The sequence below is a fragment of the Mus caroli genome, chromosome X (genome assembly GCF_900094665.2).
Source record: "Mus caroli chromosome X, CAROLI_EIJ_v1.1, whole genome shotgun sequence".
NCBI classification, from domain to species: Eukaryota; Metazoa; Chordata; class Mammalia; order Rodentia; family Muridae; genus Mus; species Mus caroli.
In genome coordinates this window covers 66,500,154-66,524,348 of record NC_034589.1, presented here as the reverse complement: position 1 = coordinate 66,524,348, position 24,195 = coordinate 66,500,154, and the positions used below count along the sequence as shown (strand labels likewise).

At 39.8% G+C, this 24,195-nt stretch overlaps 1 protein-coding gene across 8 annotated transcripts in view; it reads right to left on the bottom strand.

Annotated features, from left to right (window-relative positions):
- The window catches only part of Mtmr1 (myotubularin related protein 1), a 59,967-nt gene extending 36,206 nt beyond the window's left edge, over positions 1–23,761 (bottom strand). The window contains exons 1-6 of one of the 8 annotated variants that reach the window (XM_029473180.1): positions 23,449–23,761; positions 18,613–18,718; positions 10,849–10,872; positions 10,134–10,160; positions 8,698–8,748; positions 4,477–4,552 (exon numbers count right to left, since the gene is read on the bottom strand). In XM_029473180.1, the coding sequence (XP_029329040.1) occupies positions 4,477–4,552; positions 8,698–8,748; positions 10,134–10,160; positions 10,849–10,872; positions 18,613–18,718; positions 23,449–23,606 (442 nt within the window). In that variant the 5' untranslated portion in view covers positions 23,607–23,761. Of the gene's footprint in view, positions 1–4,476; positions 4,553–5,998; positions 6,592–8,697; positions 8,749–10,133; positions 10,161–10,848; positions 10,873–18,612; positions 18,719–23,448 lie in introns of those variants that run through there. The other 7 variants (XM_029473182.1, XM_029473181.1, XM_021153228.1 and 4 more) reach the window with 7 other exon arrangements.
- Between the last annotated feature and the right edge of the window lie 434 nt (positions 23,762–24,195).

The window sequence follows — 24,195 nt, the reverse complement described above, 5'->3', positions numbered from 1 at the left end:
AATAAAATGGATGATAACAATAACAAAGGCTGGAGGGGACACATGAGAATATACACTTGAACAGTTCTTACGCTATACATAAAGAAGTATAAAGCTGTGCATGGTGTGCAGTAACACACACAGTCAATCCTGGTACTGGGGAAGTAGGCCGGGGTGGATCTTTGTGAGTTCAAGGACAGCCTAGTCAAAATAGAAAGTTCTAGGCCAGCCAGAAATACACAGCGAGACCCTGTCTCAAAAAAAGTATAAATTTATTTGAAAATATCATACATAAATCATGCAAAGTAAGTAATAAATAGAATTGTGGCAACTAGACAGACAGAAGAGATAAAATACATCCTGAGAAAGTACTAATTAACAAGGATAGAACTTGGTGACAGGGTGTTTGCCTGACAAGCATTTAGGCTCTCAGTTCGGTCCTCAGCACTGTAACAAGAAAGAAAGAAAGAAAGAAAGAAAGAAAGAAAGAAAGAAAGAAAGAAAGAAAGAAAGAAAGAAAAAAAAAAGAGTACTCATTTCAACTAAAACATGAACAAAAGGACAAAGAAGAGAGCAAGAACTAAATGAGACAAAAGAAAACAATAAGATGAGGAATTTAAAATTAATTATATTAATATAACATGTTAATAACCCAACCATCTAAACACAAGACATGAATTATTAGATTGCAGACAAAAACATGATCTCAACTATATGTGGCTCAAAAGAAACCCACTTTACATACAAAATGAATGAATAAAGAAAATATAGTACATATACACAACAGTACTGTATTTAACATAAAGAAGGTAGAATCATATTTATAGGAAAATGAATGCAACTGGAGAGTGATAAATAAAATGAGCCACATTCAGAAACACACAAATACCACATACGTCCTAAAATATGCAAATCCTAGACACAATCTGTGTGGCTCATGTGTCTACAGATATAGACCATGAAACTAGATGGGAAAATAAAAGGTAGGGGAAAGAGGTCATGAGGGGCCAGAGTGGAAAGGAGAGCAAATATGTGACCTGGAAGCAGAATGGGGCCTACTGTGGGTAGGGAAGGCACTGACCAAAAGGACTGGGACTATGGAATGGTAGAGCAATATACAGAAGAGGGTCTATAAGAACAAAGCATGGGTTAGGGTTGGAGTTAAGGTTAGGTTTTGGATGCTTGCCTAACACGAATAAAGCTCTAGATTTGACTTCTACTGCTGTATAAACCAGATGAGGTGGTATACCCCTGTAATTCCAGCACTCAAGAGGTTGAGGTAGAAAGATCAGGAGTTCAAGACCAGCTTTTTTACATGGTTGAGGATAACCTGGGCTACATAAGATGCTGTCTCAGAATAAGTATGTATGAAAACACCTTAATGAAGCCTATTATTTAGTACGCAAATTTACAAAGCTAAAAAAAGACATGAATAATTTTAATATTGAAAATAGGTATATTAAGTTAATTAGGAGAAAGCTATATTATCTATAATATTAAACAAAGACTTTCAGAGCAAAGACTATAACCAGGAATAAAGAAGGTAATTTTCTTTTTTTTTTGTTTTGTTTTTTTGTTTTTGTTTGTTTTTTGAGACAGGGTTTCTCTGTGTAGCCCTGGCTGTCCTGGAACTCACTCTGTAGACCAGGCTGGCCTCAAACTCAGAAATCCACCTGCCTCTGCCTCCCAAGTGCTGGGATTAAAGGCATGTGCCACCACTGCCTGGCTTAAGAAGGTAATTTTAGATTAGCCACAGAGTCAATTGGTCAGAAGGACATAATAATTACAAACATTTATATGCCTAGAACTCCAAAACACAGAAAGGAAAGAGATTTATCTTCAATGAGACACAGATATCCACAAAAAAGGAGAGAAGGGCAGGGTAAGGAAAGACACAGAAGGTTCAGATGATACCAACGAATTCAACCTAATTGACATTTATAGAACACTCCAATCACCAATAGCATAGCACATGTTCAGTTCCAAAATACAAATGGAATAAACTTAGAAACCAACAACAGAAGAGCATTTGAGAAATTCATAAACATGCGGACCTCATGTATATATTGAGGTCAGCTCATGCTAGATGAAGCCTTGTATGAAAAAACAACACACACACATATACATATATAGTTATGGATGAACTTGGACTCTATCCTCTTGCGTCCACTCCTGAATGTTGGTATGAACAACATAGTCTTAAGTAATGCATGGGTCAAGGAGAAATCAAAAGCATTGAATGTCATGAAAATGAAAATGCAAAATCATAACTCATGAGGTGGTGGAAAGCAGTGATTGGAGGAAATCTAAACAGCCAAACTAGAAGAGAGCAAAGATCTCAAATCAATGACCACAGTTGCCCACTGAAGTCACAGTCCAGGTGGTTTCATGGGTAAACTACAAATTGTAAACAATAAATAATTCTTTCCAAAACAAAAGCTGAGAGAGGATAATCCCCAGTTCATGAAATTCCTGACTCCAACTCTTGCCTTCTCAGATGATAAAGGATAGCAACTACCTGCATCCAACATCAGATTTCATAGAGAACATCTGAACACTTTCCCCACATAGGAATAAGTATGTCTACTCTCACTCCTCCTTGACTTCTTACTGGAGGGTTACACAAGAAAAAGACAGCAAAGGCATCCAGAGCAGGAAGGAAGAACCAGAACACCCCTGCCCTGCTGGATGTATGCAGTACCATCAATTTCTTAACTAGTCTGATTTATTCCTTAGACATTTATCCAAGAGAAGTGAACACGTGTAGGCAAGCTTGTGTAAAAATGTTCATAACAATTTTATTTATAATACAAAAGCAGCAGAAACAACTCAAACATCCATCAACACATGAAATACTATTCAGCAACAAAAAGGTATGATTGCTAACTGATGCCACAATGTGGTTGAATATCAAAACAATTATTTGATTAAAAGAGGTTCAGCAAAAAATATACTACAACTTCACTTTGGAAAAGTAATAGGAAATATAAACTAGTCTACAGTTTTGGGGGAAAGAGGAATGAACAGAATAGATGAAAAAAGAACTACTGTTAGAGGTTTGGATATGTTCATTACCATAAGAGAGACAATGGCTTCCCAAATATATACTATATCTACTATGTCAAAACTCTTCCCATTCTAAAATACTACTCAGTAGGGCGTATTTTACTTTAAACTGACCTACTTTAATATTCCACCTCGGGAACATATGTTATTTAATAGTAGGGGTTAACTTACCTACCCTTTGGAAGCTACTGGAGGATAACCTTAGGGCTATGCAGGTGTCCCTAACATGTCACTGTAAAATATTTCCAATAACTGGGAGACGAGTGGGGCTGTGTGAGACCCTCCATCTCCCAATGTTCCATTTCCAGAGTAAAAAGAGACACAGTCACCAGAACCACAGATAGATATAGCCAAAGCCTTCTTACTAGTCCATCTGTGGGCTTGCAATCCAAGATTTTACAGCACTCCTTCTACTACAAATGGGAGTCTGAAGTGCAAAGTGATAAATCAATCACCTAGGCTAGCTCTAATCCCTTCTAAGTGAATTCTGGCCTACTAATAAAAGCTAAGTGATCCATCCAGCCCTTTTCATATAGGACACTTTACGTCTGTAACTTACTGTCTGGAAAAGTAGGGCATGTCATGTTAAGCAGACTGTTTGGAAGACAGCAAGGAGTAATGCTAGAAAAACATCCATAGAAGAAAGAGCCAGCAAGGCCAGGGGCCTAAACGGAGAGAATTAAGACCCACAAGTAAAGAAAAGAGTTTCAAAACCACAAATGGATAATGAAGATTGTTAATAGCAGAGTCACAAACTAGGGTATTCAGCAGCAGTAATTAGTTGGAGGCTCTAGTAGGAAAGCCCAACCATTCAAATGCTCCTAATATGAGATGACTATATTAGGACTGAACACCCATGTTGAGAGAGAGCCATGAAAGGAAATAGCCCAGCAAACTGAGATGAAAAAGTGGTACCTAGTGGACCCCTCACCCACCAACTATCTCTGAGATGCGTAACAATTTACCCTGAGAGGTATGGTAACCCTCATGCCATTACCTTTATAAGTCAGAATGGCAACATGTGCCCTTTTCTTCCACTACATTATATTTTTGATAATCATAGAAGCCAACAAAAGTTCTTTGTGAAGTTCTTAAAACTGTTACTAAGATATGCTATTAAGGTTTTCTACTGATAAATTTCTTTATGGTGAAACAGTCCATCAAAGCAGTGAGCCAGCACTGTAGTGGGTATCCAATCAGGTCTCATTTCTTTTGGTAAACATTCAACTGCCACTCACCTGGATCCTCTAATTTCTTCCATCGCTTCAGGTCAGGATGATACCAATAGGAATGAAGAGCTCCAGTCCCCTGATCTCTTTTCTCCCTAATTAAATCACTCTAGCTGATCTCTAACATACATATAACCTATGCTCAAAAAGTATCAATACATTTTGTGGATCCCTATAAGCAAATGGTACATATTAAACTTACCAATGGCCTTAATTGATTCTCCTGGGAAAAGTGGAGCTTCTTCCATCTGTGCCAGTTTATTTCCATCCCTTAGAGCCTGGCAAGAAAGCAAACAGGAATAAATATCACTTTCCATCTGTATATTGAGGAGAAGGCTAATATTCTGGGATCTCTTGATAAGGCTACAGAAGCGTGCAAAAAGTGTATGCCCCCTCCCATTAAAAGATAATTTCAAAGCTCAGCACCACAGGACATCATGCTGCATATTCTAGCAAATTGTTACAACATATTTACAATTAACAGTTAGAAAGCATTAATACAGAAATGGCTTGACGGGACAGATAGGTACTACAATCACTACACAGACAGCTATTTTAAAGTGCCATTAATTTTGGAAATAAGGCCAGAAAAGAAATGTTACCTTCTCAATATGAGACTAACAAATAGAAACATTAGAAGTGAGGTGCTTAGTCAGGGTAGAAATCATCCAGCCTATGAAACAGTTTGGGAAACCCTTAGGCTGAATGAAAATGACCAGAGAACAGTCTCAGAACAGTGCACAACTTAGGAAAGCCCTACACTTCGGCACTTAGTCCCAGATACATGCAAACATGAGTCTCTCTCTCTCTCTCTCTCTCTCTCTCTCTCTCTGTGTGTGTGTGTGTGTGTGTGTGTGTGTAGCAGGGAGCATAAAGAATGGGAATGTCAATGTTCATTCATCTAGGCTATGAGATTATACTGGCAGATAGCACAAGAACACATATACACTAAAAAGTATTATATAAATGTTCCTTTAGTTTATGTGTAGAAGATGTAGAAGATGCACAGAATTCATGTTTAGATTTGGGTTTCATCCAATACTCCAAAATATGGAAAATTCCAAAATGTGGAACATGTGTACCAAACATTTGAGGCAAAGAATACTCAACCTGCATCACACTGTATATATACTGTGGGGTAGGGTGTATTCATCATGAATTCTTAGGGCCAATTCATTTTTATAACTAATTTCATACTCTTCAAGAAAACTAAAGAGTTGCTAGGTCGACTTGCTACACTGACACTGATACTAAAAGAAAGTTGTCTAGGATGGCTAGGCAGTTTGTGCCCATACTTCTATGAGCAGGCTGATACTGGGACTCAGGAAACAGCTTCTTCTAAGCTTCCTTGTAAGGTGCCAGATAACTCAAAGGAGAGCAGAAAATGGAGTTTCTGGACCACCAAGCTAGGAGCCTAAACTTGGGGCCTATTTCAAGGTATTGCTACCCTGTGAGTTGCTACCAAGGAAACCAGTCATTTTCTCCTGGGCATGTCTGACATGATGTGTCATGAATAAGAATAAGGTGATAAAACCTCCAGCAATTACCAAGCTGAATTTCATAGAACATTAATTTCCCAAGACATGTAAACAGGCTTAAAAGGAGTGGGTGGGAAATGCTGTGATACAACAAATTAGGCTTTTGAAAAAAGTGAGCCAGGCTTCAGTGCGTTAATGCACACTAAATCTGCAAGAGGGCGCTAAAGTACAACACATGTCTCATACCTCCTTAATCAGGGAGTGCCTCTTGAGAAGAAATACCTGTTAACACTTGGGAGAACGTTAACATTCATCAGAAAACAGGGTGTGCTATGTTGATCAAGGCTACGGTATGTATGTCTCTTCTACCCAAAAGGCAGAAGACTGCACAGTCCATGGTTCCTTATCAAAAAGTGTATAGTTAAAATCATATATACAAGTAATGTAGTCAATTTGAATTTTTAGTATTGCTTATTTTTAAACAAAAATGTCTTGTAAAATTTTGATTTTATAGTGCCAGGGATCAAACCCAGGATACTAGATATGCCAAGCAAGCATGCTATCACTAAGTCATACTCCTATCTTAACATTACTTCTAAGATTTTCATATAAACTTGACTTTCTTTTCCCACGTAATGTCCAATTTTACAATCATTTCATTATACTTGTTTTGGTAACTGGATATCAAACCCAAGGCCGTAAGTATGGTCTATCACTGAGCTTCACCCTTAGTCCCATTTATAGATTCCTTTTTACTATATGTGATTTGGGAATATGCTTTTTATTCAATGAGGCATAAAACAATATGTATACTTTTAAACATTTTTTTTGTTTTTTGTTTTGTTTTGTTTTGTTTTGTTTTGTTTTTGAGACAGGGTTTCTCTGTATAGCCCTGGCTGTCCTCGAACTCACTCTGTACCTCGAACTCAGAAATCCGCCTGCCTCTGCTTCCCGAGTGCTGGGATTAAAGACGTGTGCCACACCACCCTGCAACAATTTGTTTTATAAACACTAAAATACCAACAATCTTAGCAGGAGTCTTAATTTGAGGGCCTACTTTAACTGAAGTGGAGACTAATTTTGTAACATAATTACCAAGTGAAAAAGCTACTTTAATTGAGGTTGGAATTGTAAATTACTTCAAATGTTACATTGTTAAGGCTTACTTTAGTGAGTAAATATTATACTATAAACTGAGATCCATACCTTATATTTAAAGGTAACAGAGGAGAAATTATTTTGGAATCTGTTTATGAAAACAAGCTTCTCTAAGCACTAGCATCTGGATGGGATTTGGGAAGAGAAGATGCCTTTTCAGCTTTAGAGCAAGCCACATCAACCATTTTCAAGATCTCAAGCCTGGGCTAGCCAATGAAACCCTGGCAGCATGCACAAGGCTCTCAAGATAAAGAGTAAGGAACAACTGGTTGTCTTCTTGTCCCATATTCATAGCCAAATATGACTAGAAACATTTGTGCATTTCATGAGGCATGAATGTGTTGATGAACACTGTGAGACAAAACTTTCACTAATGATTATTAAATATGGGACATGTTTTTAAAAGATGAAAAAGCATCTATCAGAATAACACAAAGAAATGGCCCCAATGCTTCAGATTCTTCTAGAAGAGAAAGTCATACTTTTAGCTTAAACATAGGAAGCCAAGAGACAGTAGAAGGCTCCTTTTTTGGTGAGTACAGTAGATTCCCTTTACGAAGCTGTGTTAGGAGATGGGACTCACATTTGTGCTGTATTAAGTAAGCTTTGACTGCAACTACTAGGTTGCACAGGACATGATTTGACCCTTGATTTATCCAACCTATATGTAGCACAACTAAAAGATGGAGTGAATTTGATCTCATAAACACACTCAACTGCTCTTGGTGCCTCTTTTCACAATGTTGCCCAGCTGAGCAATTCCCTATGACCTCATCTCAACCTTGGTGCTTTGTTTCTGAGATCTACAACCTCCTGACTTTGTCCCTGAGGGATCCAACCCACCTAGATGACTCTGACTTTCCCACGGTTTTTCATAAGCGTGAATCAAAACTTCCAGGTGGACAGCTTATGCTGCATGCCCAAACAGTGATTTTCTAACTGAGTCCTAAAAGATGCTTCTGGGGTCAATGAAGGAAGGTGGTTCTACACAGATGATAGAGGACAAAGACAAGGCTGAGCACTTGAGGCTTGCAAGGCATCCCCAGAACTGCTCTTCTACAGGATTTGCCTATTCGGTTTCTATATCAATAGCAGGAAAGACATCACTGCTTCATGAATCTGGAGAACATCTGAAAGTATGAAGCAAACAGCAAGATTCTGTATTCTGATTAATAAAAATAAAGTTTATATGCTCATTCCACAAATATGAAACACCAGGTGCTGTGTTAGGCACACACAATATAACTTTAAAAATTATATTACATTATTTTATGTGAATGGGTATTTTGCCTTCATGTGTATATATTTGCCACCGCATGGCCAGAAGACGACACTGGATCACCTAGAACTGGAGTTACAGACAGTTGTGAGATGCCATGTGGGTGCTGGGAATTTGAAGAGCAGCCAGTGCTTTTAACCTTAAGCCCTACTGTGCAGCTTTGAGTACAGAAATATCCACAGCCTTGTAAAGAACCTGTGGCATTTGTGTTTACCCCTCTAGGTCCTTGTTAAAAACACTTCATAGTCTTATAGTGCTGGAGGTCATGTAACCCTATCTTGGGGAACCAAGACATATGGATGAACCAATTTCTAGTTGACAAAATGTTGGATAAACCAATTTTTGCAAATAATGTCACAATGGAATCTACCAAATACAGACAGAAGAGCACTATTATAGTGGTAAAAGCAACTGGAAAGCTTTGCTTATTGCCTAGATATCTAGTATGAAATGACTTCTAGATACACGGTCTGTAGCTACAAACAGATGAACATGTAGAACTTGCCACCTGATCAGCTTCAGCTTCAGAAGGGTAGCCATTGTGTTCTTCCTCTAGCTCCTGCACAGCACCAGGTGCATGGACAAGAAAGGGCAGAGAAGAGAAAGAGAAACACGTGCAAACAGACAGGTGAAAGGACAGAATTTCTTTAAGAGACAGTAAGCATGTAAAAGTTGACACACCTTTTACGGCTTTGCAAATCACCACACTTGCCCCCTTCGAGTTAAGGAAATAACGTGTGGACCATCTATAGCATCCTCAGCCTAAAATGTAGTGTCTATTTTCTGTGTTTGTGTTGGGATAGAAAAATGAAAAGCAAACAAACATCATGGATTTCAAACAATGCACCATTTTTATAAAACTAAGCAACACCATAGCAAATAGCAAAGAACATAACAGGCACATCATGTGCTCATAAAGCACACCACAGAAACCACATAAAAGGCAACGTCAAGCCAAACTACATAGGCAGTTCATACATGAGTAGCTTAACCAGAGTAAGGATTTGCATATGCTAAAGGATTATTATATTACCCAGGGGTAAATTTCATTGCATACATGCACGTAACACATGCTCAAGATTTTATATATAATATACACACATATAAATACATGTGTACTGGCTTATTGCTTATTACCAATTAAATACTGTGACTTACAATTAACATCACATTAAATATTTCTAACAATATCAAAAACATGCTTCAAAGACAAGAGTAAGTCTTACATAGTCTTCATTTTATTCTATCTGTTTAAAGACATGCTATTCTTAATTTTTCACAGAACCAATGTGACAGGACTATAACCCCCTTTTAAAGTGGCATCAAGTTTCTAACAGTGCTAACAGTGAAAATATGAAAACTAATATGAAATTAGTTCCAATGGCAACAGCAAAAGTTGCAAAGCTTTGAATGACTTACTACTTCACACATTTACAAACTGGTCAATAAACTTCAGTAAGTACAGAACACATTTTGATACTCAGAGGGAATTTATAACTCCCTATATCAAAGGCGGTGTATGTTTTACATCCAGCCTGTTTTGTTGAAATTTCTAATTTTTACATGTATAAACAACAGAATCATTCATTGTGTGGTTTTTAAAATGTTAAAACATAAAAGTTAGTGATTCCTTAAAACAAAGTCTTACAGTACTTCAAAGTTCATGCAAGTGTAAGCCAAACACTAATATTTAACTGTGTGAATCAATGAAAGAAAATGATTCTCACGAGCCAAAGAAAATGAGGTAAGATGGTAAACCAACTAACAGAGGAAGAGTTTCACTCAACTTGGCTATTTCTGTATGACTGCACTGGCTTCAATAAACTTGCAATTTTCAAACAGAAGCAATTCAATCCTACTATGAAAATCCAGATTGTTTCCATTTAATGAAAATAGGTTAATTTTTTCATGTCTAACACTAGGAGTTAGATGCATGCAAATTACCAATCTTTGTCTTGCTTTGTGAATATTCTGAAATAGAGGGAAGGAAAATCATGAGGAAAAGAAGAGCTGTATCTGTATTTGTAAAAATACTGATTTTTGTAAAGCTTGCTTCAAGATTAGTACTTAAGCTTTTTTGTATTGAACATGCAAACACAAGCATGACTTAAAGTCATACTTAGAGTGGATGGACAAAAAATGATCACTATTTTGGTTGCTAAGTTCTTCAGCATAAATAACACAAGCATGAGTAATATGCACATACATACACACATGTATGTATGTATATATGTATGTATGAAACAAATCAAAGAAACAGTCTATTAACTCCAAAAGAGTGAGGGGTTTTTAGAAGGGCCAGAAGAAGGAAAGGAGGGATGAAAGTGATATAATTCTGTTTCAATTAAAAGCATATTTTAAAAAAAGGGACAACATAGCCCTAGAGTTATAGCGCTGGCCATGACCATCCATTGGGTCAGAATTCATGTGGTCTGAGGAAAGTCAGTATAGCACACTGGGAACAATTTTCCCTGCCTTGACACATTTAAAAAAAACTGCACATTTAAAAACCTGTAGCAAAGAAAGCATTTCCAGAAAGCACTTAAAGCTATGACACAGCACAGCAAACTGATTAGAGTGACTCATACAAACCAAGTGTTCATAAAACACAGACATATACAAGCAGGAGGCCCATCTGCCAAAAGCCAAATCTCCTTACCCTGGTATCAGGCCTCCTGAAAACCTGTTAGTTAAAATACAGAACATCATCATCATGGAAATATTCTTACTGACCTGTGAAAGATGCCATTAAATTCAACAGCCTAGTCCCTAAGAAATATTGTAATCCTCTATAATATATTAACCCTTGAAGTTTTATTCAATATCAAATCAATGCCTAACACATTTGTCCTGTAATTTTCAGGGAAGTCTCTGTTTTAAAGAAATGTATCTCCCTCATTTCCAACCTTTTAAACACAAATCTTTTCTGGCAAGTGCTTTCACAAGCTATTGTGAACAGGCTGCATTTCAAAAGCAAATGTTTCTGTTTAGAAAACTGAAGGTATTTTCAGTATAGAAGCAATGATATAAAAAGGGAGTTATGCTCTCAGACCATCCCACAAAACCAGAAACCCCAAACTGGATCCAGAACCTAGTTTAGCTATGTATGAATTCAGTAACCTAACAGTGAGATAATCACAAAGCTTAACCTGGTTTCTCTTTAAATTCATTTCCAATTCCTATCGGGACTACAGGATGAAATTCTCTAATGTGGTTCCTCTACTGGAAGCTGGGTGCCTTCTCTGATGGACATGGCAGCAAAGAGGAAGCTCCAAGGAGGAAGAGGTAGTGGCTGAAGGAAAAGTAAAACCATGCTTTATTTAAGCAAGAAACACTAATTTCAGAAGTAATATTCCTGTGTCTGTGGTCAAAGAATCCTAACTAAACATGCAGCCTCTGTGTGGGAAAGCTCTAGTTAGAAGAAACAGCACATGGAGACAAAAACTCTAGGAAAACAAATTGTTACATTCTGGGGAGAACTTTAATCTCTCTGTACTACATACAACACTGGCTGTTGAATCCATCCAACCACTAGATATTGAATAAGAAACACTTCATCAAAAAGGACAATTGCCAGATTTACTGGATTTACTAAAGAGGCAGAAGATCACCTTAACAGGAACATGAACACAAAGCTTTCCCTGTTTCAGCATTAACAACTTAAATAAAAGAACCCAAATGGAGTTACCCTATATGGTTGGACAATGTTGTTCCCAGAAGACATGAGTTATTAAATGCAAATAGCAGTACAAGGCAAGGAATACCTCCCTACAAGTATTGGTCAGGTAGGTCCCAGGTCACCAAACTACCACAGGCTATTGCCATTGCTTTTGGTTACCCACCATAACTACATAGCAATACCTGATTGTTGAAAACACCACATACTCTGGCTGCAACACATAAAAAAAAAATCATTCTCAAACTCACCAGCAAACTTCCTCCCTAGTGTAGGCTGATGGCAGAGAGAAGACATCTAAGTTCTTATATAGGACTGGACCCTGTACACTAAAGGATCAACTTACTAGAAGAGATTTGTCCACTGGTGTGATAGTGGCATGACTGCTCTAGAGTGCTGAATGCTTTCTTATTAGACTTAAGACATGGCTGGTGAGTTTATAAGGCCAAAGGTAGAAACCACTCTTGTTCTTTTCCTCAGTGCTCATGCTATCAAATTGCCTTGTATGTATTTATATTTATACTCATAGATGTTTGCTGCTCTCAACCTTGGAGGAGCTTCTGTTTGCAGTGGACAATAGTCAATGGAAAGATGTATAACTGATCAAAGTGCTGAAAATAAGACACTAAGTGCTTGGCCCTGACTGTGACATCTATTTCCACAGTCTCCCTTTCTGCCATCAGGGAACATTGTGACGAATAGGTGGAAAGAACGTAAGCAGCAGAGGATGAAAAGGGGTGCTGTGACATGCTGGTTTTTGCACATGACATGGCTATCACACTCGTGAACTCAGCAGCTGTGGTTATCTGCAGAAGACCTATCAAGGTAAAGCCAGTGAAAATCCTGACATAGATGTGGAAGATCATCTCCAGGCCCCACACACAATAATTTATCATGAACAAAGACACGTGGTTGGGAGTACATGGGGGAGAGTTGGAGTGAGGAAAGAAACAACGAAATTCTCAAAAACAAAGAAAAGTTTAACAAGGAAGAAAATATTCTTTGCAGTTAAAATAGTGTTTTGAATTAACTGATATTATTCCCAAAAAGAATGAAAGCCCCTGAGTTCCTAAGCAGAGACTTTTTGGATTAAAAAGCTTACATCTGGCTTTTTTGGGGTATGTATATCAATATCAAAAAGCTACTAAGTTGTTACTTTAAATAGGTAAAGTTTATCACTTCTCAATTATATCTTAACAAAGTTAGCAGAAAGTAAATAAAGGAGTATGTAGCTTCCAGTGATTAAAAACCTCAGAACTGAAAGGCTCCCTACTCAGAGCTTCATTCCAAGACCACCACCCCCACTTGATTAGCCCTATTTCTAATTCTTCTATCCATTGTCTGCATCAGTATCACTGACTTTGCCTTACTTCTTTGATATAGCACTTTTAAACAGTGTTTAATGACCTGTCCTTTTAGATGAGAAAATAAACTTTACAATAGAAAAAACAAACAGACCAACAAACTACAATCTTCCTCTTCTAGTCTCTGATGGTTTAAAGTTTCCGGATGTCTTAACTTTCTTTAGTTTGTTGACGAAGCCAACAGCATATAGTTGGCCACCACTTTTCTGCCTCTATCTCTACTCATCTACTCCAGCAAGCTGTAGTATTTTTATATTTGTCCTGTTGCTTGTTGAAGGGACAGACAGCAAGTGATGAACACTAGAAAGAAACATTCACAATAATGTTTTTATGAAAATAATGCCTACTTCAGAACAAAATAACAAGGCTGAGTCTAAGAGATGACAGAACTTCTTGCCAGTGCCTTTGCTATTGGAAGAAAATGGCTGGGCAGTTTAGAAAGGGACAGTGTAGTATCCAGTGTTTCTGCTCACACACTTCTTAAGCTACTCTAAGGAAAGCCTCAGCAGTCCAGACAGGAGAGTGGTAGGTTTGCAGGGGCTTGCCTCAAAGTCTTGTGGGTATGTTTCTGGTTCCCTTTGCTCCTCTCCTGAAATGATCCCTTTAGTACATATAGACACTTATTTCCTTCTTGACCTGGATTCTGATGTAAGCCAGAGGAGAGAGCAGTGCCTTTAAGTCAGGATTAAGTGATTTTAAACTGGACAGCTATTGCTCAAGCAGATAGCAATGGGACTTTGTAAAAATGCTTCTATGGGGGCATATTATACCTTCAATTCTCCACATCTCTCTCTTATATCTGCCCTCCTTATTAAAGAGATGCTTGTCTCATGTAGGCATCTGAGTCTGCAGTGTACAAATAATAAGTAACTCATAAAGATGGGTTTTCAGCCATAGATTATGACAGTGAATCCTGAAAGGGCATGCTCAAACTTCCCTTTTCAAAGGTTAGCACCAAACTCAGGAAACATAAACCAAGACCTAAGTCACGCATAACAATGTATTCCCCATATACTGTTACCCCCTTTCCTTCAAAGCTCTTCTGGAAATTTCTGTTGAGGATCCAGAAATTAATACAGCATTCTTTTGGTTCAATAATAGCTAGATTTCTGATCTAAATAGTCCAAACTAAGAAAAGGAAGAAAATGTGTATGCTGCCATTCCAATTTTCTCCTCTGTTATAGTTTAAACTATTTAAAGAATATATCTAGCTATTACTGCATACACAATGAAAAGGGGAGCAAGATACAGCAAAGGGACAGAGAAGTAATGATGGTAATCCTAGAGCAGAAGAAGCAGCTCCCATAGTAGACTCATTGGTAGAAGGCAGACCAGAGTCAAACATAACTGACAAACATTCTAGAGACAAAGGCATTTAAACACTTAAAATCTGACCATAATCTTCTTAGCCTTATATAGTCAAGGAAACTCTAAAGACTATACAAGGTCACACACTGAAGGATTCCACAAGGTCACAGAGCTAGTTAGCACTGTTTGTACTACTCTCTAAACTCCCTCTTCCGAACCAAGTTGTACTTTCCAAATAATGGAATCTAGGATTAGTTGTATCATTTCTTCAGTCACTAGAAATATTTTAGTAGAATTTATAACTATATTATTGTATCTAATCTATGAAAAATACAGTAAGATAGCAGTCTTATTTTTAAAAATAAATTTAAGGGCAAGAATTTTAAAACAATGTCTTTATTATTCTTTGAGAACTTCGTGCAATGTATTTTGATCATATTCATAAAACAACCCCATGATTTTTTCTGTATGTTGGCCTAGTTAGATGAAAGCAATTGAGTTAGCAAGCAGAGAGTAAGCAAAAGAAAACCTTTTCTTATATTTCTTTTAATGATATTAATTCTCAGGTTAATCTTTAGGATGGCTTGGTATTTAATAGCAAGTAACAATAAAGTAAAGATGTATTATTAACTAGTACTACCTGTCTGTGCTTTCAGCTATGACAATGCCTGGCAAGTACCTGTCATTTCACACCTCCACCTCTACAAGTTGAGCTTGTTGTAACTGCATACCATTTGTGTTAATATTTGTCTTTCCATGAGCATGAGAACTGTATGGCAGAGCACACCTGTACTCCCAGATATCTAGAGGGAAGAGCCATGAAGATATAGAGTTTGTGTAGAGGGGAGAGGAAGGAATAAGAGAGCAAAGGAGAGAGAGAGAGGAGAGTATAAAAAAGGAGAGGGGAAGCATGATAGGAAGAGAGAGGAGGAGGAAAAGGAGAAGAGGGTGGGGAAGGGAGGAGAGCCCAGGGGAAAGGTAGACATGAGAGGACAGCTGCCTGAGAAAGAGGAGAAGTAAAAACGAGAAATGAGAGGTGCAGAAGGGACTTAACACAGAAAGCAGGGGGAGAAGAATGGCAGGGAAGGAGTGGAGAGATGAGAAGAGTACTGTGTTGAAGAATGTAGAGGAAGAGTGGAGAAGCAAAAGGAGGAGGAAGAGAAACAGGAGAGGAGGAATGAGAAAAGAGAAAGGAGGAGAAAGAAGACCTATGGAAGAGGAAATGGGCTAGAAAGGGAGGTAAGTGGAGTGGGAAATGGAAGGAAAGAAAGGAATGGGAGGGAAAAAGAGAAGCGGGCAAGAGAAAGGATGAAGAGGAGCAGAAGAGAAAGGTCAGGGAGAGTAGAGGAGGGGAAAGGAAGGGAGAAGATGGGAAAGAGGGGCAAGGAAGGAAAGGGGAAGGGGGAAGGGAGTGGAGGGGAGGGGACACAAGGGGAAAGAAGAAAAGGAGAGGGGAAAGAAGAGAAGAGGGAAGAGATGACAAAAGGACTGGGAGAAAGGAGAAACTAGGGAAGTTGGGAACAGAAAGAAGACAGGGTAGACGGAAAAAGACAGGAGGGGAGTAGAGAGAGAAAGGGGGAAGGGGGGGGAAGAGATAGGAAGGAGGGAGGGAACACTGGGAGGAAATTTGAGAGGAAAGAACTAGAGAAGGGGAGGACACTTGAAAGAAGAGAAGGGACAAGAGGGGATGGTAGTAGGAAGGGGAGAGACGTCTGCACTAAATATCTCTGTGTTTTAAGGAAGATAATTACACAATAGATAATTTTAAATCTTTTCTATTAATAGCTATAACTTCAATTATCTTGAAATTGTATCTGGACATTTATGCTCAGCTCCATACCATGGCTCCTATGCCAGAGGGTCTCCAAGGCCCAAAACTGTTACTCTAAGTTTATTTGTAGTAGGTAAAACACTTTTGTGTAGTTTAGGATAATTTTATGCTTTTATGATTAAAATATACTTCTCTGAAGAAAGTATAACTTACAAATTATAAACTTAATGACAAATTTGTAGATTTAGTTATAAAACATGAATAATCCATCAAAGGTTTGACTATGATCTGATCTAGGGACTTAAACCTCAATTTCCAAAATATATAAGAACCTTACTTTTTATGAAAAGAACCTAGGAAACCATTCTAACATAAGCTGATTCTGCTATACAAAAATTTTAAATAGGTTAAAATGATAAAATTTAGTTATTTCATGTTAAAGATCCACCCAACCAATACATTAGAAAGCTGGTCGGCATTCCATCGTTACTTGTTATTATCTGTTTTAGTATTTTGAGACGTGGTCTTATACTGTAGCCCACATTAGCAGTGAACTCAGTATGTAGCTCAAATTATCCTTAAACTAGAATTGATCCTCCTGCTTCAGCTTCCTAAGTGCATTTGTTTACTCTTTTCCAGGACCCACAGGACACCATTAAGCCATAATGAAAAATGTACAGTGAAGTTATAATGGCAAAAATCACCCCAGAGTGTGAGTGTCATTCTCTTCTGAGAAGGGTCATCCAGTGGGCCATTGCAAGTAAAGTGTGGGGGGATCTGTGGGATCCTGCTGCTCCGGCAAATCATCTCCCTAGAGTGGCGTCCTAACTAGGTTTTAGAGATCAAGAGCTTCTGTCCCCAACCCCCCCTTGTTGCCATGCGTGAAAAGCAAAAGGTAGGGCCACTGTTGAGTAGCAGGTTATCGGATTTCTATTAACTTTGGTAATCTTAGGCAAGCTTAGGATGTTGGCTGAAGCTCTTGAACTATTTGTGAGATTTGTCATCTTCTAAGAGCTACTCACTGAAAAGGGAATGTATTCACCATGCCTACCAGGCAAAAACAACAACAACAAAAAACCAAACAAAAACCCCTCAAGCAAACACAAAGAACATATCAAAGCAGTTTCACTGTGTATCTGTTAACAGCTTACTGTAATTAAATTCTAGTTTATAGCCTGAACAAAGATGGAGCATCTGAGATTTTTGCTAGTTGATTCATTCAATAACTATTTTTTTTTTTTTGGTTTGGTTTTTTTCAAGACAGGGCTTCTCTGTGTAGACCTGGCTGTCCTGGAACTCACTTTGTAGACCAGGCTGGCCTCAAACTCAGAAATCCACCTGCCTCTGCCTCCCGAGTGCTGGCATTAAAGGCTCGCGCCACCTATCTGTTAAGAACTAGAACAGTGCTAGAAAACAGTCTATGCCAACAAGAAGCCTTTTTGTTTGTTTGTTTGTTTTGTTTTGTTTTGTTTTGTTTCCAGACAGGGTTTCTCTGTGTAGCCCTGGCTGTCCTGAAACTCACTCTGTAGACCAGGCTGGCCTCGAACTCAGAAATCTGCCTGCCTCTGCCTCCCAAGTGCTGAGATTAAAGGCGTGCGCCACCACGGCCGGCTTTTTTTTTTTTTTAAGCCTCACTCTAAACCTTAGAAAATGCAGGGAGTCCAACTTTTAAAACAAAAGTTTATCACTCCAGTAAGGCATAAAACAATGAGGCTGTCCTGTTTTGAGCCCTGTAAATGGTTTAGAATTGTAGTATCCTTGCTAATGATGACTATTCAAGTGCAATGCCTAAATACAAAACCATGTTTATGAAGTACAGTGCTGGCATCCAGGTTTGATTGCTACATAAAACAGTAACAAAAAAAAAGCAAACATGTTTCTTTTTGTTTGCCTGCTGTTAGATGGGAAATCTCACTTGGTAACCTCCTCTGGCCTTGAAGTTTCTCTATGGACAATGGGCTGGCCTCGAACTCCCTTGTAAGTATTGGCCTCACAAGCATGCACTATTATGCCCACTATACATTTCCCATAAAATAGAGCTTGATTTTTAAAAAAAAATTGATCAAATTCTTAGGACATTTTTTCTGTTAATTATAAAACCACAAATAAGAAAAATAGGTAGAACTTTCTATCTCTATCTATCTAGATTTCAGATTGAACACTAGAGAACCTTTGTCCTCACCACCTCCATAGGGCAATAAAAAATTAAGTGGTCAAAAGCTCACATGAACTAAAACTACAACATTCTTGGCTACGAATCGGCTATTCTATATAATAATGAATTAAACACTCAATGCCGCTTACCTTGTAATCTCTTGACACATTTTCTGATGTCACTGAACCTGAAATCTGACTAGAAATTGTAGCAGCTATAAGCTGTTTACACCATTCAACATGTGACCCTGTAGGACTAAAAGAAACAGTGTGGTTAAAACCCTTTAAACACAGACTCCTAATGAGAAAGAAGTGTCCTGGGTAGGAATATAAGATATAATATAGATGCCATTTTTAAAAACAGTCTCTCATGTACAGCCCAGACAGCCTCAAATCACTATGTAGCTGAGGATAGCCTTGAACTCCCCATGCTCCAGCCTCTACCTCCCAAGTGCTGAAATTATAGATATGTACCACAATGTTTTAAGCTATTTGGTTGCCTTTCTACTTATCGTAAGAATCAATAATAGACAAAACAGAAAATAAGATTAGGTTCTAGGTTAGTTTTAGATGAGTTAATCAACCTTTTGCTAAAACTTTAAGATTATAGATGTTAGGTCCAGAGAGACAGCTCAGTGGTTAAGAGCAATAGCACCTCTTTAAAGGAATTAGGTTCATGTTCCCATTGTCCATGTGACCATTCACAATTTTCTGTAACTCAAGTCCCAAAGGATTCAATGCCCTTTTCTGGCATCTGTGGGCACCAGGCATGTATTGACATAGACACACATGCATCCATACACATAAAATAAATAATTTTTAAATGATTACAGGTATTTAGTTAAGCATGTTACTCTCTAACATATTGTAGAATTCTATCAAAACTATATGGAAGATATAGTGTATATATACATACATACACACACACATATATACATATATAAACATAGTATATATAGGAAATTAATTCCAAAGTGAAATATTTACCTTAAAACATGATTTTCAAACAACATTTAACCAAATTCATGTTTACAGTTTCAAATCTAGAAAACAGTGTACTTTTACTAGAGTAAAACTGACGGTGAGTTAATATAGAACAGACTAGAAAAGGTATTTGGTATAAAGTAATGATGCTGCATTACATTTCTGTAAATGTTCTAACGACTGAAAAAAGCTTCTTCCAGCTAATAACTCAAAGCTTTATAACCAGTTGTGACAAAACGGCAGAATAGACAGCAGCCAACTTGACTGGATAAGGAAATGGAGGTGCTGAAGCCACAATATACCCAGGAACATGGCCACCACTCCAGGGAACAGCACAGCTGACAATGACTGACTTACTGAGCTAAAGGCAGTACCACCCACTGAAGCTGGGACACTGCCTCAATATGGAAATACAACAGTTTGCAAAGGAGATGGAACCCTCTGCTAGTGTAAAAGGCAGCGTTACCTGCCCACCCCCTGCCCCCGCCAGTGACCCATTTTATAGAAAAGAAAACTGAGCTTCCAGTTTTGTCCATGGTCATATCACTGTAAGAGCTTGGTCTCTGCTCACCTGACCCAATAGACTACAAAGGCAAACTAGGTGGCCAGGGATTTAAAACTTGCCCTCAAGAGCCAGGCACCTTTCCAGATATGTCAATACAGGAAAAAAGATCAAGCAAGAGGACAAAACTTTCACTTAGGACCTTTTACCACAAAGTTAGCTTTTGTCTGGAAACAAAACAAAACCATCACAAATTACATTCACACTCATGTGTTTTAAGGACAGAACATCCATCTAATTTGTAGTCTCTGATTAAGGTAGTTAAGTCTTTAAAGTTGAAAATATATGTAAAATATTTGCTGAATAGGTTTAAAGTTCGATGATACACTAAGATTCCATGATCTTAGTAGAAGTTAGAACTCTATCACAATTTCTAAGTGGCAGGAGGAAAGGAGAAAGGCATTTCCATGTGGGTTGAAATAGGGTCTCTCTACGTACTTATGTAGTCCTGGCTGTTCCAGAGCTTGCTGTTCCAGGCTGACCTCAAACTCAGAGATCTTCCTGTGCTGGGACTGAATGCTGATATCCCCCCTTTGACTGCTCCTTTCCTTTTTTCAGACAGTCTTATTCAGGCTGTCTAGTACAGGCTGGCCTAGAACTCACTGTTTACCACTATATTGTCCTTGTATATGCACCAGTTTTGCCTGGTTTTGAGTGCAGTGTTTATTGGTAGAGACTGCCACACCAAATTTCCCTTTTTGCCCTTTTACCACAAGCACCCATTCCTGATTACAAACACATAAAGCCAGCCAGAGGAAATTAACGGCTGACTAGATCCTGCCCTGCCTTCTTCCAATAAGGACACTTCTCTTTACTTTGCAGACTTGCAATCCACTGCTTCCTGGGATTGGCCTACCGCTTCCTGCCCTTCCTTGTAGATGAGTTGCTCAGGGAGTCCCAGGATTCCTTTTGGATCCTTGCTGTATGGATCTACCACAGGCTTTCTAGAAGCCTATTTCTACCACTTTAAAGAACACACAAGATAAATTAAATGAGATATTATTTTTTAAAAAAATCACAAACCCAAGAGATAGAGAGCTCTAGCACACTGTTTCCAAAGCAGTCCTTAGCCCCAGTTGTGTCCATGCCTATCTCTTTCTCTCTAGAACAGTTTGTGAACCAAAATATCTCCTTTGTGCCTTAAAGTTGATTATGCTGTTTTGAGAAAGGGGTGGGTTATTGTTGATGATTTATTTTTCATCTGCAGCAGGAAACGGCCTGGTTCCAAACAGTTACACAGAGTGGTAGTATGGCTAGCCAACAGAAGGTCTAGACTCAAGTCCTGTTTCTGTCACTAACTAGATCTGTAACCTTTAGGAAGCCACATCCTCTCAAAGGACCACAGCTGCTTCTCTGAGAGAAGTGAAACACTCTGAAGACTAGGAGGGCCTCAGGGTTCATGGGCCATATTTAAGACAAGCTCACAGAGAGCAACTTCCCTTTAGGGGTGTCACTCCTCAAAGAAAAGTATGCATGTTGAGATGTCTGACCTGACCTGACCTGACCTGACCTTTTCTCCCTGCCTCTGGTTCTGTCCAGCTGCCCTCCATGCTTTTCTTTGGCGTCTTCTTCAGCAGCTTTGATTTTCCAAGCTGACCTCATGTGGCCACAATGCACACACCCCTCACAGCAAAACCAGCACCTGCTTCTCTGGTAAGTGCTAAGTACCTTGAAAGTCCACCCAGTCCTATTACCATTCTAGTTCCTTGTCCCTGAACTGCATCCACCTTCTGTGTCCTCCTTCTGTTCCATGAACTGAATGAAGCCCCAGATGGATGTCTAAGACTTCCTGGTTTAAGTCTTCAACAGACTAGACTTATCGTGGTCCCCGAGAACCTGCATTTTCACTTGACTGGTGTGAGATGATTCCGATGAAAGTTAAGAGAACCATTCCCATCCTGAGATGGGGTGAAAGCTCAAGTTCATAGGAAGGTAGTCTGCTCATTCTCGCAGGCACCAGGCCATCTTTCTTATTGCCCTACAAGGCAAAAAGTTCTAATCTCTTGGCCAAAGTGCTCTCCATGTCCATGTTGTAGCTAACTTCATTCTTTCCTCAATTCAAATGTCTGACTTCCTTCCTTACTGCCCACAACACTAACATATCCTTGAATTACCAGCCAAAGCATAGTGGGTAACAACTGAGGCTATAATATATAAAGAGCTTTTGAAAAAAAAAACAAATTTGCACCTGCCCTAAAAGTCCCAAATCCAAATCCTTGAGAGTAGGACATAGTCACTTGGAGTTCCTAATAAACACTGAATGAGGCATATTGGAAATTATATCTTTCAGCTACTTCAACGATTCAGGCCTAAGCCACCGCATGAATATCATCTTTCTGTTTTACCAACAGCCTAGCACTTAACACATGCAGTTTCAATCATCAGCCTCAGAGCCATAAAGTCATACACAGTGTGGCATTTTGTAAATAGACAAGAACTCATGTGTTGCTGAATACTTTCAGGTGAGTAAAGTCCTCATGTTTACAAGGGATGGCTTAGCTGTGGTTGGTTTTTGGTGAAGTCTGTTGCTAGGTGATTAATATATTAATCTGAGATTACATACTGTAATTACACTGAGCTAGAAAGGTGACAAGAGTATTGCTTGTTGCTCCCCTGCCTGTCTTTGGAAACTCCCAAAAGTTCAGCACACTGGAATGACTAAGACAGGCGGGGATAAACAGCTCAAACCCACTGAGCCACATAACAACTGTCTTTTGCCCAAGTGTCTAAGTGGGGAAACTGGATGTTCCAGACATCTCTTGTCATTACCCGACTGGGTGGTGGCCTTTCCCAGTTGGACACGGCAGGTATGCCTTGAAATGACATATTTAAATCTATCTCAGAAGCAGGGGACTCATGTACCCAAGAGGAAAAAAATACTGTGTCCTTCAAAGTGTACAGAACGGAAAGTACACAACAGTATTCTTGCCTCGTGATTATGGAAGTAGTCCATCTCAGTTTTCCAAATCTGTATCTTTACCACCATCTGTGACAAATCTGCTGCCTATGGGGTCTCACCTCCCAGTCTCCACCCCCAAGCAGCGGCAGTGGAACTGGATCTTAAAAATCACACGATTTAGACAGAAATTGAAGCTAAAAAGAAGCCAACTGACATTGCCCCCCACCCCGGCCCCGGAGGATCCTTGGCTCTGGTCAGGCAAACACACACACACACACACAAAAGGGGTCCTCAAGGAGCAGTAGGCATTGGCCCGGGTTTGACAGCTCTGAAGCCAAGAACTGTTGGGCTCGCTAGGCGGAAGTAAGCAGGTGGCCAACCCCAGGCAGGTCCTAGAGCAGCGGCCCTAAGTCCCAGGAAGGCTAGAGGTGGCTGTGGACGAGCCGCCCACCCCCGCCTTGGCTCCCAACCGGGAGCCGGGAGGCGACGCCGGGCCTTGAGCTGGGCACCGAGAGTCTGTGGCACCCAGGACCCTACTTACCTGTCAAGGGTCTCAATGCTGGGGTGCCTGGAGCTGGCCGAGGCGCCCCCCGCAACCCGAGAGGGTCTCCAGCTAGCGCTCGGCCCTGGCCCCGGGCCCCCAGCGCCCTCGCAGCTCGCCGCAGATGCGGCGGCGGCCGCCGCCACTGGCCTGTCCATGACGCGTCAAGCCCGGCGCCTCCGGTGAGCCACAGTCCGGAGTGCAGCGGCAGCCAGGCTCCCCGACGCGCCCCCTGCCGCCCTGCTTCGCTGCTTGACCGCTCGCATCAAGCGGCCGCCGCCATTAGCTGTCACCTGGCGGCCCCGCGTTACCCAGAAGGCCACGCGCGCGGGGGGGCGGGGGAGGCGGGGTCGGTGCGGGGAGGGCGGTGCGTGGCGCCCTAGCCACACGGTCCCACCACGGATTCCCCGCCCACCTGCTGTGCCCAGGAACCTGCGGGTCGCCAACCCACACCCCACCCGCAACCAGCCCAGCCTGAGCAATTGGGACAGTACAGCCTCTGAGGTTTGGTCCTGCATGGCAGGCTTTGCTCTACAACCCGGTACACTGTGGACATAGGGGGTTAAAAAAAAAGGCTGAGGAAGTTCTCTACTTGACAAACATTTTTCCCACTCTTAGTTTCAGGTTCCAGGGACGTTTCTGGATGGGGATAACCCGAGGTCCTTAAGTGCTGATACACTTCTTTAAAATATAAACAATTCCATGGTTTGGTTTTTGGTTTTTTTGTGTTTTCAATTCCTACTCCGT